We start from the raw sequence: 16,123 nt of genomic DNA on the forward strand, positions 1-16,123 counted from the left end.
CACCTTAAAGAGTAGCCGATTTTATTATGGCATATAGCTTTTGTGAACTAGAGTCTGCTTCATCAGAAGCAGTGGTCTCTAATCCACAAAAGTTTATGCCATAATAAGATTTGTTAAGCCTTTTAGAAGCCATAAGACTCTTAGCTGATTTTATTGAAGCCAATGTGGCTTCACAAAAAGCTTAGAGAGGACCTGAAAACAAAAAAAGGATACATACAGGAAGTGGAAAGAAGGCCAGGCCACAAAGGAAGAGTACAGGCAGGTATCACAGAATTGCAGGGATGGTGTCAGGAAGACTAAAGCTGAGAATGAGCTGAGGTTAGCGAGGGATGCTAAAAGCAACACAAATGCTTTCTTCAGGTATGTCCATAGTAAAAGACAGAGAAAAGAAACGGTGGCACAGCTACTCAATGAGGATGGCAAAATGATAACAGATGACAAAGAAAAGGCAGAAGTCTTCAGTTCCTACTTTGGCTCAGTATTCTCCCAAAAAGGGATCTGTGACCGTCCCGGGAAACATGAAGTAGAAGGGGCAGGATTGGAGCTTGAGATTGATAGACAAATGGTCAAGGAATACCTAATCACTTTGAACGAGTTCAAATCGGCAGGGCCCAATAAACTGCATCCTGGAGTATTGAAGGAACTGGCTGAAGAACTCTCAGAACCACTGTCTATTATCTTTGCGAAATCATGGAGGACTGGTGAAGTGCCGGATTACTGGAGGAGAGGTAATGTTGTCCCTGTCTTCAAAAATGGAAAAAAGGAGGAACTGGGGAACTACAGACCAGTCAGCCTAACGTCAATCCCTGGAAAAACTCTGGAGCAGATGATAAAGCAGTCAATCTGTAAGCACCTTGAAAACAATGCAGTGATTACTAGGAGCCAACATGGATTTATGAAGAACAAATCCTGCCAAACTAATCTTATCTCGTTTTTTGACCGGGTAACCTCCCTTGTAGACTGTGGGAATACTGTGGACATAATGTATCTTGACTTCAGCAAAGCTTTTGACAAAGTGCCCCATGATATTCTGATTAACAAGCTAGCTATATGTGGGCTGGATGGAACTATCAGGTGGATCCACAGCTGGCTCCAGAGTAATACTCAAAGAGTGCTTATCAATGGTTCCTTCTCAAACTGGGTGGAAGTAACGAGTGGGGTACCAGAGGGCTCGGTCCTGGGCCCTGTGCTCTTCAACATTTTTATTAATGACTTGGATGAGGAGGTACAGAGCATGCTTATCAAATTTGCAGATGATACAAAATTGGGGGGCATAGCTAATACTGTGGAAGATAGAAACAAAATTCAAAGGGACCTTGATAGGCTGGAGCATTGGGCTGAAAACAACAAAATGAAATTCAACAGGGATAAATGCAAAGTTCTACAACTTAGGAAAAAGAAACCAAATGCACAGTTATAAGATGGGGGATACTTGGCTCAGCAATATGACATGTGAGAAGGACCTTGGAATTGTCATTGATCTCAAGCTGAATATGAGCCAACAGTGTGATGTGGCTGCAAAAAAGGCAAATGCTGTATTAGGCTGCATTAACAGAAGTACAGTTTCCAAATCATGTGAAGTATTAGTTGCCCTCTATTCAGCACTGGTTAGGCTTCATCTTGAATACTGCATCCAGTTCTGGTCTCCACGCTTCAAGAAGGATGCAGACAATCTGGAACAGGTTCAGAGGAGGGCAACAAGGATGATCAGGGGACTGGAAACAAAGCCCTATGAGGAGAGACTGAAAGAACTGGGCATGTTTAGCCTAGAGAAGAGAAAACTGAGGGGAGATATGATAGCACTCTTTAAGTACATGAAAGGTTGTCACATAGAGGAGGGCCAGGATCTCTTCTCAATCGTCCCAGAGTGCAGGACACAGAATAATGGGCTCAAGTTGCAGGAAGCCAGATTTCTACTGAAAATCAGAAAAAACTTCCTGATGACATACGACAATGGAATCAATTACCTAGAGAGGTAGTGGGCTCTTCGACACTGGAGGTATTCAAGAGGCAGCTGGACAGCCATCTGTCGGGAATGCTTGATTTGGATTCCTGCATTGCACAGGGGGTTGGACTTGATGGCCTTATAGGCCTCTTCCAACTCTACTATTCTATTGCAACAGGCTAATACGGAAATTCAAAGCGGCATGGGGTTCAGCCATGGAGAAGCAGCTACTTTCTCTGTCCCTCAGATCATATGTGCATTAGGCCTAGCTGCAGTGGAGTACAGAGAGTAAAGTTACACAAAGGACCACAGAACATGCACCACATCTGATTCCACTGCAGCAAACCAACAAACCACCCATGAATCAAAGAATCAACTTTTTAAAACAGAGTGAAGGAGCATATGAGAGCCATAGATATGAAGAAGAGGAGATGGCTGGTTTCAGGAGAGGGACCCACTGATTTCTCCAAAGTATCCAAATAGCTTGGGCCACACATAACAACAGTTGAGCAGCTGCAATTTCTGCACTTCACTTTAGGTGATTTTCTGAGACTAGTTTGATAGAAGGATCCAGTTCCATTCTGCACAGAGAGGTGAATTCTGTTGTCCAATAGAGTACATTTTCCCCCTGAGGAATGAAAGAATTTATAAAATAAACAATACACTTTATCTATGAGCTTACTAAACTGCTGATTGGCATTCTTACAGCTGAGGGAAAAATACTTTTAAACTGTGACACTGACCTAGATATTGTAATATTTAAATAAAATAATTTAGCTGTTTTTAAATGAAACAATTTCTTATTAAATAAAATCGTACAAGCTTTAAATTGGTTAACAAAGCCCAGGTTTTTTCTGTTGTCTTGCATTGTAAGACAGACATGCAACCTGTAGTATACAGTGTCTGATGGTCAGAGGTATTTTTTATTGAAAGTTGACAGAGATACAGGGTCTATGCACATTTTCCATTAGTCGTCTACATTCTCAGTGTTTCCATGAGGATCCAAAGAACATCATTACTTTGTTCCCTTTTGAGATTTGCCCTGGAAAGCTCCAGGATTCCTCAGGAGAGACTAGTGTAAACTGTCTGGGATCCAAATTTCCTGATTTTCTTTTTACATTTTTGCAAGCTATTATAGGCTTCAAATAAAAATTAAAAACAGGTAAAAATGTAGACATCAAGTGTGTGTGTGTGTAGGGGTCACAGAGTGGGGCAGGGAGAGGGAAAGGACTTGGAAGCAGTCTGAATGCAATTGATATGTTCTGCAAAGGCCATGCCTATCTCTTAGCAGCAAGCATTTTTTATTCCATTCCCACTCCAGCTCTGAAACTGTGTACAGACTTTGTGGTAGATTCAAAAGACGTCTGCAGCTCAACTTGCCCAACAGGGCAATCTGCCCCATTCCCTCAGTTCAGCACTCAGGCTGGTTATGTTGCCTTCATCTTGGGTTCACTGATGGCCCTGTATTCTCTCAATTTTGCCTCCACTGCAGTTGACCGTCCCCTTCAATGAAGCTGTGTCGAGTTTCAATCTCACCATCAAACCTTATTTCTCTACCATGAAAATAAATACTTTGTGTACAAAATGTAAAAGTAAAACTCTCTGCTAAAGAAGTTCACGTTACCAGTCAGGTTATGGGGGAGGGTGAATGGGAGTCCTGATTACTTCTGTGATTTGTTTGGGGTGGCATTTGCCATTAGGAGGGGATTGTATGGGTGTTTTTATTTGCTTGTGTCCCTTCAGTTAGAAACTCAATGGCAGCTTCTGGCACAGAGGATTTTGGGCAGCAATTGCTGGCTACATTCTAGTAATTGGTTAGTGGGTATCGCAGAAAGATGAAGACAAGGATGATGCAGAAGGTGGCTAGTGCTGAGCTGGTAATGTTAAAAAGACGAGCTGTCTTGGCATCTTCAACAGCACCATTCAGGTCATTGAGGAGTTTTTTATCCCGAACCTGCAAACAACAAGAACAAAAATAGGGAGACATGTCAAAAAAAAGAAGCCAAGTAACAAGTATAATGTTGAAAGTCCTAAAGCAAGAGAAACTGCCTATGGCAAACCCTGCCCCATCATCTTTATTGGAGTCTGGGTGCTTTGAAGACTGTGAGGAGAAACATCTAGTATTTGTTTCTACTGCATCATTTACTGCAGCATGTGTTTCCTCTGCTTGGGAATCCCAACTATCTCTTCTAACTTTAAAGGATCAGGAGAGTTCTGCTAAACTCCTTCTAGCAAGGGAAACAACAGCGTTGCAAATGTGGTGACGGGAGCAAGTGACTTGAGGGCTAGGAATGAATAGGGCAGAAGATAAGAACATGAGAAGAGCCTACTGGTTCAGGCCAGCAGCCTGTCTAGTCCAGCATCCTGTTCTCACAGTGGCCAACCAGGTGACTATGGGAAGTCCACAAGCAGGACTTGAATGCAACAATGCTCTTCCCACATGTGGATCCCAGCAACGTGTATTCAGTGCTCATTGGGCAAGCAGGTGCTAACTGGCTTTGTCCAAGAGCAATGTTATATCATGTGTATAACAACTTTACCTAGGAAACTCCATCTTTGCTTTGTGTAACAGTTGCAAAATCTGTTTATATAAGATATAGTTAATGGGAAAAAAAGATGAGGTGGAAATAAATGAGGCATTAACCATTGACATAGATAGGGGATCATATGTTGAGGAAAGCATCTGTGCATAGTCAATACATTTCATTTCCTTGATATTTGCCAGACCAACCAGAGCTAATAGCAAAAAATCTTGGCTTTGAAAGCCGAGATGTTTGGCATTCCAAAACAGCCATCAGATCCAGAGCTCTAATGTGTCTGCAATGTGATTGCAGCCAGGCTAATTTCCAAAGCTCCTTTTGAGTAAACCACAGTATGACAGGGCAACATATAGCTCAGAGCGGAGGTGGTAGTTCTGTGGTGTACTCTTGCTTCAACTGAGCCATGGGTATTTAAAATGTGATTGTGGAAACTGTCAATAGTCAGGTTGAATATGTATGTGTGCCACATCCCTCCTAGTGAGACAGCTAGGTTCAGCCTATTTTAGAGCTTGAGAGGGTGAAATCTGGCAGAGTATGAGGCCATAAGTATATTAATATTAATAGGGTTAGGTTAATGGAGGACTTCTGTAGATCCTAAGCAGTTTAACCTATAGCCACTGCAGCTAGAATTCATTTTCATTTCCAGCAGAAAAGATCCTGTGCATCATTAGTACTGTTAAGTCTGGAATAATCAAGCAGTATATTCTGGAGGAGTCTAACTGATGCCAGTGTATTCTGGAATAAGTCACTAAAAGATTATAGCCTCTGTAGAGAGAGTCCAATAAGTTGTATCATCAATCAATTATTTCAGGTGTGCACAAGCTATAGACATATGGATCAAGTCATATTTGAGGATTCTGTGTACTAATAACATTTTGCGGCATTAAGTGTTGTCTTCAGTTGGCAGAGATGTGTATACACATGGGTGTAGAGGGAGGAGAGAAGAAAACAAATGTGTTCCAGTGAGAATGAAATGCTAAAAATACAATTTATGACCATTCAGTTAAAGCTTAAATGTATGCACAAAAAATATGGGCAGCAGTTACAATACTAATAACTGGTGATAACTCAATTAGCCTTTCTTTGCTGGAGAATAGCAACATTCAAGTCAGCATTTGGAGAGTGTCCTGGGAGACTGAAATGTTCCTTCACTGTTTTCTGAATGTTGCCATTTCTCATGTCAAATAATGTCTAGCCCATGAAAGCTTCTGTCATAATAAATGGGTTAGTGTTTCAGGTTCCACAAGATTCTGTTGTTTTTGCTACAACACACTGACCTGGCTAGCACTCTGAAAGTTGCGAACCCAATTATGGGCCTACTAGACTGCTGGAATGATGCACTAGAGCATCTAATAGTCCACTGTGTTCTTCATACACACTTCACATGCTCCATATATGTCTGGATCTATGTTGCAGTATGTGTAAAAAAGAAGACATCTGTTGCAGTATATGACCTGCATAAGTGATATGTGACCACAAACATCATGTATAAAAGCACTGCCCATTATAAGTTAAGATGTATGGGGGACACACAATAAATGAGCCCTACTCAACTTGTTTCTCATTAAGCAAAATGCAAGTGAGGACTGAGCAATAGCTGTAGTGTGAGTGTACTATTTCTAAATAGAATTACACAAGTATTAAGCTGAACCTGGGAAGGGAAAGTCCATGCTAGGTCCCTAACACCTAGGGATCATCTTATTTATTGGCTTTCTCTGCATTGTCTGCTGCTAAACGTTGAAAAAGGCAGGAACTCACTACTCCTAGACCAGGGCTCTTCAAACAGAGATGTGTGGACCAAAGGGACAAACAGCAGCTATAATCAAGTGCCTGTAGCAGCCTTTCCTGTGAACAAAGGAATTTGTACTTGGGAGGGGGAACTCCAGTGAATTACTGCTTAAGTGCAGAGGTGGTCAGTGCGGTGTCCTCCAGCTGTTACGGTCTCCAACTCCCAACATCATGGCCCTTAGCCATGCTAGCTAGGGCTGATGGAGGTTGGAGTCCACAACATCTGGAAGGCACAATATTGGCTACCCCTGCTTTAGGGCCTTCCGTTAGGTCATAAAATTGCAGTAAGAAACTGTAGCCACTTGCAATGAAGCAAGTTAAACACTAGGTGTCAGCAGTGAACTATGTGTGACAACCCACCAGCCTGTAGTGCAGCAGAGCTGCCTAGAAAGAGCTAAATGTTTTTATTGACCAAGCATCTGCAGAAATCTTCCATGAATTCATGCAAGTTGTTTTTAGTGATTCGCTTTATAACTCCCACAGTGTTTACTGCCTTGTGAACCTGACATTGCTCAATGAAGTTACAACAACAACTAATGCCACAAATCCAAAGATTTGGTCTGTGATTCCAGCTTGCCAATTTCCAAAACCTGCAGCTGATTTCAGGCCATGGAGCAACATCCCATGCATTCTAAATACATGGAATCTTCCATTTTGTGCTCCTTGCAAGGCAGTTTTTTTACAAATATATTTCTTGCTTATCAAAAATGCAGCCAGCTGCCTTCTCATTGGCAGTTTCTATTGAAGGAAATTGCTAATGTTGTATGAACTGTAGAAGTTGTAGCATAACATTTGCACATGCGTTATGCAAATACACATGTTAAAACACTAAATCGACTTCTTTTAGGAAAAAGTAGCTCTGGGAAGCACTGGTTTTCAGCGCAGAAATGGAGGGGTGTTTAACCTTTTTCCTGCCCAATGCTCTTTCCCTGCATCTCTGCATTGGGGATTCAGATGTGTGTTTGCCACATTATATACATTTGGAATACAGGTGGGGGAAGGAGTGGTTTGGGGGAGTGTTGCACTGTAAAAGCATTGTGTGGAGAACGGCATCAAGCATCTCCTCTACTCACCATTTCTCTACTGAAAATTCCTTCTACCAAAGATGTTTTTCCTAAAAGAAGCCGCTTTGGGGGTTTAATACACACGTTTGTATGTAACATGGTTCTCAGCAGTCACATAATGAGATAAGATTACATATGTACAATTCAGGTCCCCCTCCTGTCACCTGCAGTGTGTTCATGAATCCCCTACACTGGGAATTATTAGTGGATAAGTATTTCAAAGGCTTGGATAACCAACAGTTATCACTGAGAACTTTGTGGAGTTTACTTGGAATACTTTATGGCCAACCTGCTCTTTTCTTCACATCCACACCATACATTTAAAGCACATGGTTCCCCCCAAAGAGTTATGGGAACTATAGCTTAATAAACTACAGTCCCCCAAATTCTTTGGGGAAAGCAATGGGATTTAAATGTATGGGGCTGTATCCAAGTGAATAGTTGTGTGTATTCAGGGATTACTGCTAGTGCAATGGGACTTTCCCCCTTCTCTCCGTGTACGAGTCCTATCCCATCCCCAAATTTGCTCCGGATGATTGTGGGAAACCCCAGAACAGATCTAAGAGGCTTAGGGGGAGGAGAGGGGGAGACTGTTCTGTTGCACAAGAGGAAATCCTTGCACTGACAGAATAAATGACTTAGTGCTTTGTTGAATACAACCCATGGCATGGATGATGGTATCACTGAAGGTAGGGGGAGGATGGAATATATTTCTGTCTCTGCACTAAATTTCCAAAACTGACAATCAGAAAATGAATAATCTGCATTCGTAATATAGTAAGTATAATATAATATTTCTGTTTGTAATTTATTTTTAGTTTAATCCACTTGCAGCATCTCATTTTCTTGCAAAATGCATTTACAGTGACTGAGACTGTAGAGGAGAAAGAATTTGATTTGTTTGCAGGTCTAAGATTAATTTACTAAAGACAAAATCCAATTGTGGACACTGAGATTTCACAAATGCAAGCCCTTCCATCCTGAACTGTCATGACAGTCTCTTCTCAAAGAGGCCACATGAATTAAGGGCTGATCACCAACATATAAAGTATTATTTATTATATTTTTATCTCAACCTTCCTCCAAAGAGCTTACAGCAGCATACATGCCTCCTCCCTTTTATGCTTATAAGAACCCTGTGAGGTAGGTTAGGCTGAGACATAATGACTCATTCATGGTCACCTAATAAGCTTTGTGGTTGAGTGGTCTCTCCAGGCTAAAGCAAACACTACCACAACCCACTGGAAACTACTTCAGCTACTTCATTACGTAGCTTCATATGCAATTGCTTGGGTTGGGTCTGGAAAATAAGAACACTAAAATCATGTTGTGGAAACCCAGCCAATTCATCTGCCCCTAGCTTTGACTCCTTTCCATTGTCTTCCTTAGGGTTCTCACTTTTAAAAAGCTATCTTTAAATATTGCAATGGAGTTACATTAATGGGGAGAGCTCTGCTTGTTGATTACTACTTGTTACATGGCTCTTAGCGGCACAGAACCTTTACTATATAACCCTAAAGCAGAGATGGGGAACCTGTGGTCTTCCAGATGGCATTAGATTCCAGTTCCCATAATCTCTGACTACTGGCCAAGCTGGCTGGGCTGATGGGAGGTGCAATTCAACAACATCTGAAGGGCCACAGGTTCTCCACCCCTGTACCTTCATGCAAGAAAAACAGACACATGACTTCTCACAAACAACTCTGCGAACTGTAAGAGGGGTGGGAATTCTACTGGAGCTCCATACCAGGGGAAAGTATGGCATCATAATCTACATTTTGATGATTTATAAAACAATTCCTTGGGGGCAATTTCTAAGAGTTTAAATGGTTCAAGTTTATATCCCTAGCGTGAACAGCTCACAGATACTGCACAGTAACAGCTGTCGTCTCTTTAAAAACATTTTAAAAACACCTCTAAATAATGGATTAGTTAGCATTAGTGTCAATTATTATTAGTAACATTTGCATCCTGCACCTTCTTCCAGGGAGCTCAAAATGAAATATTTTATTCACAGACAGAGATAGGTGAGATTGTGAGACTAAGGCAGGCACTTGAGAAAGTCTTCATAGCTGAGTGCTGCTTTGAACCTGGGCTTCCTACATCCACACTAAGGTTGCCAGGTCAGAAGCATCCCAAACTTTGAGATTTCAGGGGAGGGCCCAAGTAATGTCATGGGGCGGGATCCTAGTGATTTTTTTTAAGCATGATGTGTTAAGCATCAACCGCAAGAAGGGCTTAACTGCCATTAGGCCAGTCCAATCACCAGAAGACCATTGTAGGAAGAAGGGAGCCTAGTGTTATGGAGATATTAGATACGAGCACTCAGGAGTAAAGATCAATGCCCTGAAGGCTGCAGTTCTAAACACACTTACTAAGGGACTAACCCCATAGAACTCAACAGGACTTACTTCTGAGTAGATATGGTTAGGATTGTGCTGTTGGTAAGGCTTGACTAGGGATCCTCTGCAACAATATGCATATCAAAGCAGGATTGGCAACCCTCTGCCTAGAATGCCCTGCCTGCCTTTTAACATGGCTGCTCCAAACGTCTTTACAGACTTGACCCTCCACTGCAGAGATGGGTTTGAGAAATGAGTAAGAGTTCGGAAGATTCTCTACCCTTTCCTGCCTATCCTGAGGGCTGTTATAAACTCACTTTGACAGCCAACCCAATTCCCATGAGTAATAATTGACAGAGAGAAAACACACATGGTTTGGTCTACCTTCAGTAGATTGGGAACAACAGCAACTGAAGCCACACTTCCCAGTATGTGAATTCTCTTTTACCACTATTGGGCAAGAAACAAACCATCATGCAAACAACAAGGTGCATCATCAGTGGGTTTAAGGAGGTTGAGCTGACCACATGGAACCACTGTTCTTGCTTCTATGGGTGTAAAGTAGTGAGGTCAGAGGCAAATGAAATGCAAATAGAAAAGAAAAATAAAAGACCTGATGATTTCCTAAATGCAATACCATACCAAGAACAAGATTCCCATGATTAAGGCAGAAAACTCAGCATTCCGCAACCAGTCAAGATTCCTAACCAAAAACCAAAACTAAAAAAACCTGGTAGCCACTCAGCCAAGGTCACAGAAATCCCCATTCAGCACAACCTGACCTGGGGGCTGCAGTTAGTGTAGAATGCTCTGGCATGATTACTGGCATGAGTGAGAACCTATCAGTACATAATACCTCTGCTCCAAAATCTGTACTGATTTCCAATTTGCTACCAGGCCCAGTTCAAGGCATGCTTTCCATGTGTGGCAGCACCTACACTTTGGAACTCCCTGCCTATGGACTTTAGGCAGGTGCCTTCTTTGTACTCTTTTCGACAACTACTAAAAACATTTTTTGTTTAGGAATGCATACTCAGGCATGTAGAAGCTATTATGCTTTTTATTTGTTTTTAACTTATTGTTGGTTTTACTATTTTGAATGTTTTTACATGTCTATTTTTAACTGTTTTTGCCAAGAATTTTATTGTTTTATTGTTTCCTTCTGTAAACCGGTTTGATGCTTTATACAATAAAGTGGTATATAAATGTTGTAAGTAAAATACATAAATAAATTTCAGAATCACTATGGCCCTTGGGTCTCTTTCCTCATTTAGGAACAAAGGTCTCTGCCTTATACCAAGTCAGGCTATTTGATACCATCCAGCTCAGTACTGATGACATGGACTAGCATTGGAACTCCAGGATTCCAGGGAATAGTCTTTTCCAGAGATTGGATTTTGGACCTTTGCATGCAAAGCATGTGCCCTACCACTGAGCTACAGCCCTTCCCCTATTTTAAAAATTATCTTTTAAAATTGCTCTTTTCAATTTGCTAATGAATGCACAACATACCTAGGGCAGATCCACACTATGCATTTAAAGCACATTCAACATACATTTGAAGCACATGAATCCCACCACAATTATGGGAACTGTAGTTTTGTTAAGGGTGGTGGGAACTATAACTGTGAGGGGGACACTACATTTCCCATGATTCTTTGGAGTTGGATGTGCTTTAAATGTATTATGTGGATCTGCAATACTTCATAAACTTTGCCTGTATATAAACCATTTTAATTATTTTTAAAATGGAAATCAGCTTCAAAGTTTACTTGGTGACCATGGGCTACTTACCATCTCTCAACCTAATCTGCTCCTCAGGGTGAAAACACTGGAGGGGGACTGTGACCAGGGCCGGTACCAAAGGACGTCCAGGTCGGGCCCTAGCTGTGGGCCCCTGAAGGCCCCTCCTTAGGGTGCGGGGGTAGCGCTTCCCTTCCACGATCCTCAGCAGGGTTGACTCCCAACCCTGCCACAGTCGTAGAGATGGAACTTCCAGCCCCTCCACTGACCATGCAAGCCCGAGGCACCCACCCACTCCACCTTCCTCTCCTTCCTTTCTGTGAATGCCCTGCACTCTGTACACACAGCTTCCATCAACCAAGATGGCAGCAAAGGCTTCTCTAAGGGGCTGATGCTCCTATCTCCATCTTGACTGATGGCAGGCATGTGCACGCATGCAGCATAGCACGTATGAGTGCCATCAACAAAGATGGTGGAGGGGGTATCATCCCCTTAGAGAAGCCTCTGCTGCCATCTTGGTTGAGGTAGTGACCTGCAGGCCCAGGGCACAGGTCATTCACAGAAAGAGAGAAGAGGTAGGTGGAACAGTCCTGCACGGTCTGTAGGGGAGGCTGAGAGCAGGGGGTCCAGGACAGGCTGGTACCCAAGGACCCAGTCATGCTTGGTGCCGGCCCTGACCATGACCATCCCAAGCAAGAAAGGCACACTTAAAATGTAGAGGAAATAATAATATACATACATAGTGTGGAATCAGATACATAGTATTAAGAAATATCTGTATAAGCATGCATATCAAAGATGTTTATTATTTACACAACATGTAAAGATATTTATAGTGCAATCCTATGCACGTTTACTCAGAAGTAAGTCCCAGTGTGTTCAAACAGGGAAACATGCACAGGACTGAAACTTCAAATTATGAGGAACTTCACTCACCTAACCCAAAATTCAGAATCATGACACTTTCAGCTGTTTTGCAACTGTTTTATACTTGTTTTATGGTTATTGGATTTTAAATGGATTTATTTCTTGATGTAAACTGCCTTGGTTTCCAATCCTACCTCACAGAGTTAAGATTACACACACACACACACAAAATTTATTGTCAACACCAGTTGGTCATTGCAGAACTTTTTCTTTTTAAAAAAATCTGTATTAGTTTCCTACCAAATAAAAGCATTGACCTTTGGGTGAAGGGTGGGTAATAAATTCTAATTCTAATAATAATTATAAGTAAGCCCTGCTTAGTTGCTTTAAAAAAAAAGGTTTGCATAATGGATTAAAATTTCATATTGGGAATGTTCCTATGAATTAGACAAATAAACTGCCCTCTGCAACAGCCAGTAAACTTAACCTTGTTTGACTCCTTATAATTAGAAAAGTATAACATATTATACATTCACTAAACTTCTGATGTGCAGACAATCAGGAAAAGGAAACTGTTTTCAAGATTTGCAGTGGGTTCTAGCTATTGCCTACAGGTCAGCAAATTTCTGTCAATCACAACCCTGACTTCACTTATTAGGTAAAACCCTGAAACGGCAGGGATTAGAGCAACCAACTTCTAACAGAAGTTGCAGGGGAGCAGCTGATATTTTGGTGTATATCTCTTGAATCAGACCACCTAGAAACTTAATTTTTAAAAAAATGAAAGCTAAGAGTTTGGAGATTGGGGTGACTCACCTGGAGAGGACCCCCAAAAACCAGAGTCTCTGGGCAAAAACCATAGATCTGGCAATCCTAATCTACACCCAATCCTCTCGTTATGACTACACCATCAAGAGCCTCCCAGATGTCCTTTGTATTGTGCATTCATGATGATATGTACTCATGATGGTATTGGGGTAGTTATATGCAATCCTGTTTTCAATACTGTTTGCACCTGCAAAAATTTGGGGGTAAACATATTTCTTCATTTCTAGTTGGTGCATGTCCCATAGCTTCTTGCTGAAATCCTCAAACTTTTCATATCACACACATTCTGAGGGTTTTTTGGTCCCACTTTTGTTGCCCCTCTAGATGACAATGATGTGGTAACACTGGGGAAGCATCACAGAAAACTAATAAAGTGGATTAACGTGTGGATGATCCAATATAAATCCACCACTAATGCACTATTATTCTATCAATGACATGTTGCAGAATACACCCACAAAAGCAAAACAAAAACCGCCTGGAGTCTGGAGGGGTCCTTAATCGTTCTAGCTGAGCACGTTAGTTTACTGCCATTGAAAAGTGCAATGTTGCAGGTAAAATCAAATCTCTTATCTGTGGTGGTGTTTGTGATGGCTGCTACACCTATTCATATGGTGTCATGGTCACTCAGTAATGGATTTGAATGTGCAATGAAGATGTTTGCAGACAGTTGCCTTTGTCTGATGAATACATTCTAGGACTATGTATTGCCTCACACTTTGCTTCTTTTTTTTAGATGTAAAAAACACATTCTAAAAAGTGTGCATCTAAAAATGTACACATGTGCTTGGAAACATGTTGTTGTTGAGAAGGCAGGCAGTGTTTAATCAAGTGGACAATACCTTGCGTACTTTTACATGTCCTTCTGGCAACCCATGTTAAAGAAATATAGGCTGCCTCCTGTCGCAACAAAGCTGTTCGCATAGGTTTCACTGCCGCCACCACCAGCATATTAGCAATATAATTCAAGCACCAGCAGCTGTTGCTGAATTTTGTCTGACCCAGGACCAAAGCACTGCGCTACTGATATTATGCAGCTGCCTCTCATGACTAGTATTTTACTAGCCACAGCCTCACGCATGCAGGTCTATGCTTCCTTCCAGGCACCAGACAATCATTGTGAATGCGTGTCTTAGGGGACCAGATACCAATAAAGAAGAGGCCCCTGTGACTTTTGTAGCTGGTTGTGTAGAAAAGGGAATTCCTGCAACTGCAGGTTGTCATGCAGGGATGAGAAAAGTTGTGTGTGTGTTCTGTGCCTCCAAGTCGATTACGACTTATGGCAACCCTATGAATCAGCGACCTCCAATCGCATCTGTCATGAACCACCCTGTTCAGATCTTGTAAGTTCAGGTCTGTGGCTTCCTTGATGGAATCAACCCATCTCTTGTTTGGCCTTCCTCTTTTTCTGCTCCCTACCCTTGTAAAATACCCTCTTCTGCATCAGTCTTTTAACACTACAGGAGCTCTGCCTTTTTTGCCCTTGGTCACTCCAGGATGTCCTGTCTTCATACTATTGTTATAATCATTTTGTTTTGGTAAATATAATTTAAGAGAATAAGTTTTTAATGTACTCTTTAGTTTTAAGTAGAGACCTTATCCCAGTCTGCATCTGTGTTGGAGTTGTTTTAAGATTTTTTTTAAAAAAAATGTTTTTAACTTGTTTGGTTTTGAGATGTTGTCAAGATGTTTTTGGTGGTTTTCTTTGCTGCCTTGGGCTCTTTCTGTGAGGAAGGGCAGAATATAAATTTAAATAATAATAACAACAATAACTGCTACACATCTTGCTATTTGGTGTTTAGGAACCCCCCCTCCATTTCCATGTGGTTCTGGTGAAGTGCCAATTTGTAATGATGTGTGTGTGTTAATAGATTTACAGCTTCTAAAAAAATATAGAACTCCTAGTCAGCAGCATTTCTCAAGGTGCAACTATTTTTTTTCCTGTTCTCATTTAGCCTTGTGTTGCTGTTCCTTCTCTCTCTCTGTTAGCTGCTGTTGCATAAGGATCAATAAAGGAGATCTTGGCATTGTGCTCTCACCAGGAAAATTCATAGTTTTCCTGGCATAGTGTAGACATCTTGTCTCAAGAGTTATGCACACATAATGAGCCGCCCTGGGCTCCTGCTGGGAGGAAGGCAGGGATATAAATAAATAAATAAATTAAAATAAAATAAAATAAAATAATGTTTCTGCAGCATTTACTAGAGGAAAAGCTGCCACAACTAAACATAAGGTAGGCTACTGGCAGGTTCTCAAGCATTTCTCATGAAATACTTCTGTCCACTGTCTCCATCTACCTGAAATAACCCCATCTATCCAGACATAAATGCAGCAGTTACCACTTGGGATAGCAACCTAATGGTTAAATACAATGGGCCTAGAGCTGTGCATATGTAGGGACTTCTTATCCTCTTCTAGGAGGGGAGATGCTGAACACATGGAAATTATCTGTCTACTTCAAGTGTGAGGAGCATCCCCATTCTCAGGAGACAAGATGGAACAGCCTCACATATGTGGAATTCCACACTTTATTTTTTTTAAAAAACCTCAATAAGAATTCATGCCATAAAAATTAAAGCAACAGTCATAACCCATCAAAATTAATACACAAACAAACAAACAAACAAACAAACAAACAAACAAACAAACAAACAACCATACTAGCCAAAACAACACAAGTCAAAATCATGCTTGGGAATATTTGCCTAAACAAACAAAAACCAACCCTTATGCAATGCCCTAAAGGTCACCTTTATCTCCGGAGTCTCAGCTTTCATTTTTTTTTAAATTAGGTTTCTAGGTGGTCTGGTTCAAAAGATATAAATCAAAATGTAGCCGCTGCCCCTCAACTTCTCTTAGTACCAGCTGCTCTAATCCCTGCCCTTTCAGGTTTTTAGCCAATAAGTGAAGTCAGGGTTGTGATTGACAAGATTTGTTGACCCCTAGGCAATACCTAAACCCCATTTCAAGTTCCGAGAACAGTTTCCTTTTCCTGCTTGTCTCACA

At 41.3% G+C, this 16,123-nt stretch overlaps 1 protein-coding gene across 1 annotated transcript in view; it reads right to left on the reverse strand.

Annotated features, from left to right (window-relative positions):
- Positions 1-2,840: 2,840 nt before the first annotated feature.
- The window catches only part of IFITM10 (interferon induced transmembrane protein 10), a 45,905-nt gene continuing 32,622 nt past the window's right edge, over positions 2,841-16,123 (reverse strand). Inside the window, exon 3 of the mRNA XM_061610124.1 lies at positions 2,841-3,899. Within this exon, the coding sequence (XP_061466108.1) occupies positions 3,750-3,899 (150 nt within the window). The 3' untranslated portion in view covers positions 2,841-3,749. The remainder of the gene's footprint in view (positions 3,900-16,123) is intronic.

Source organism: Rhineura floridana, chromosome 2 (genome assembly GCF_030035675.1).
Source record: "Rhineura floridana isolate rRhiFlo1 chromosome 2, rRhiFlo1.hap2, whole genome shotgun sequence".
Taxonomy (NCBI): domain Eukaryota; kingdom Metazoa; phylum Chordata; class Lepidosauria; order Squamata; family Rhineuridae; genus Rhineura; species Rhineura floridana.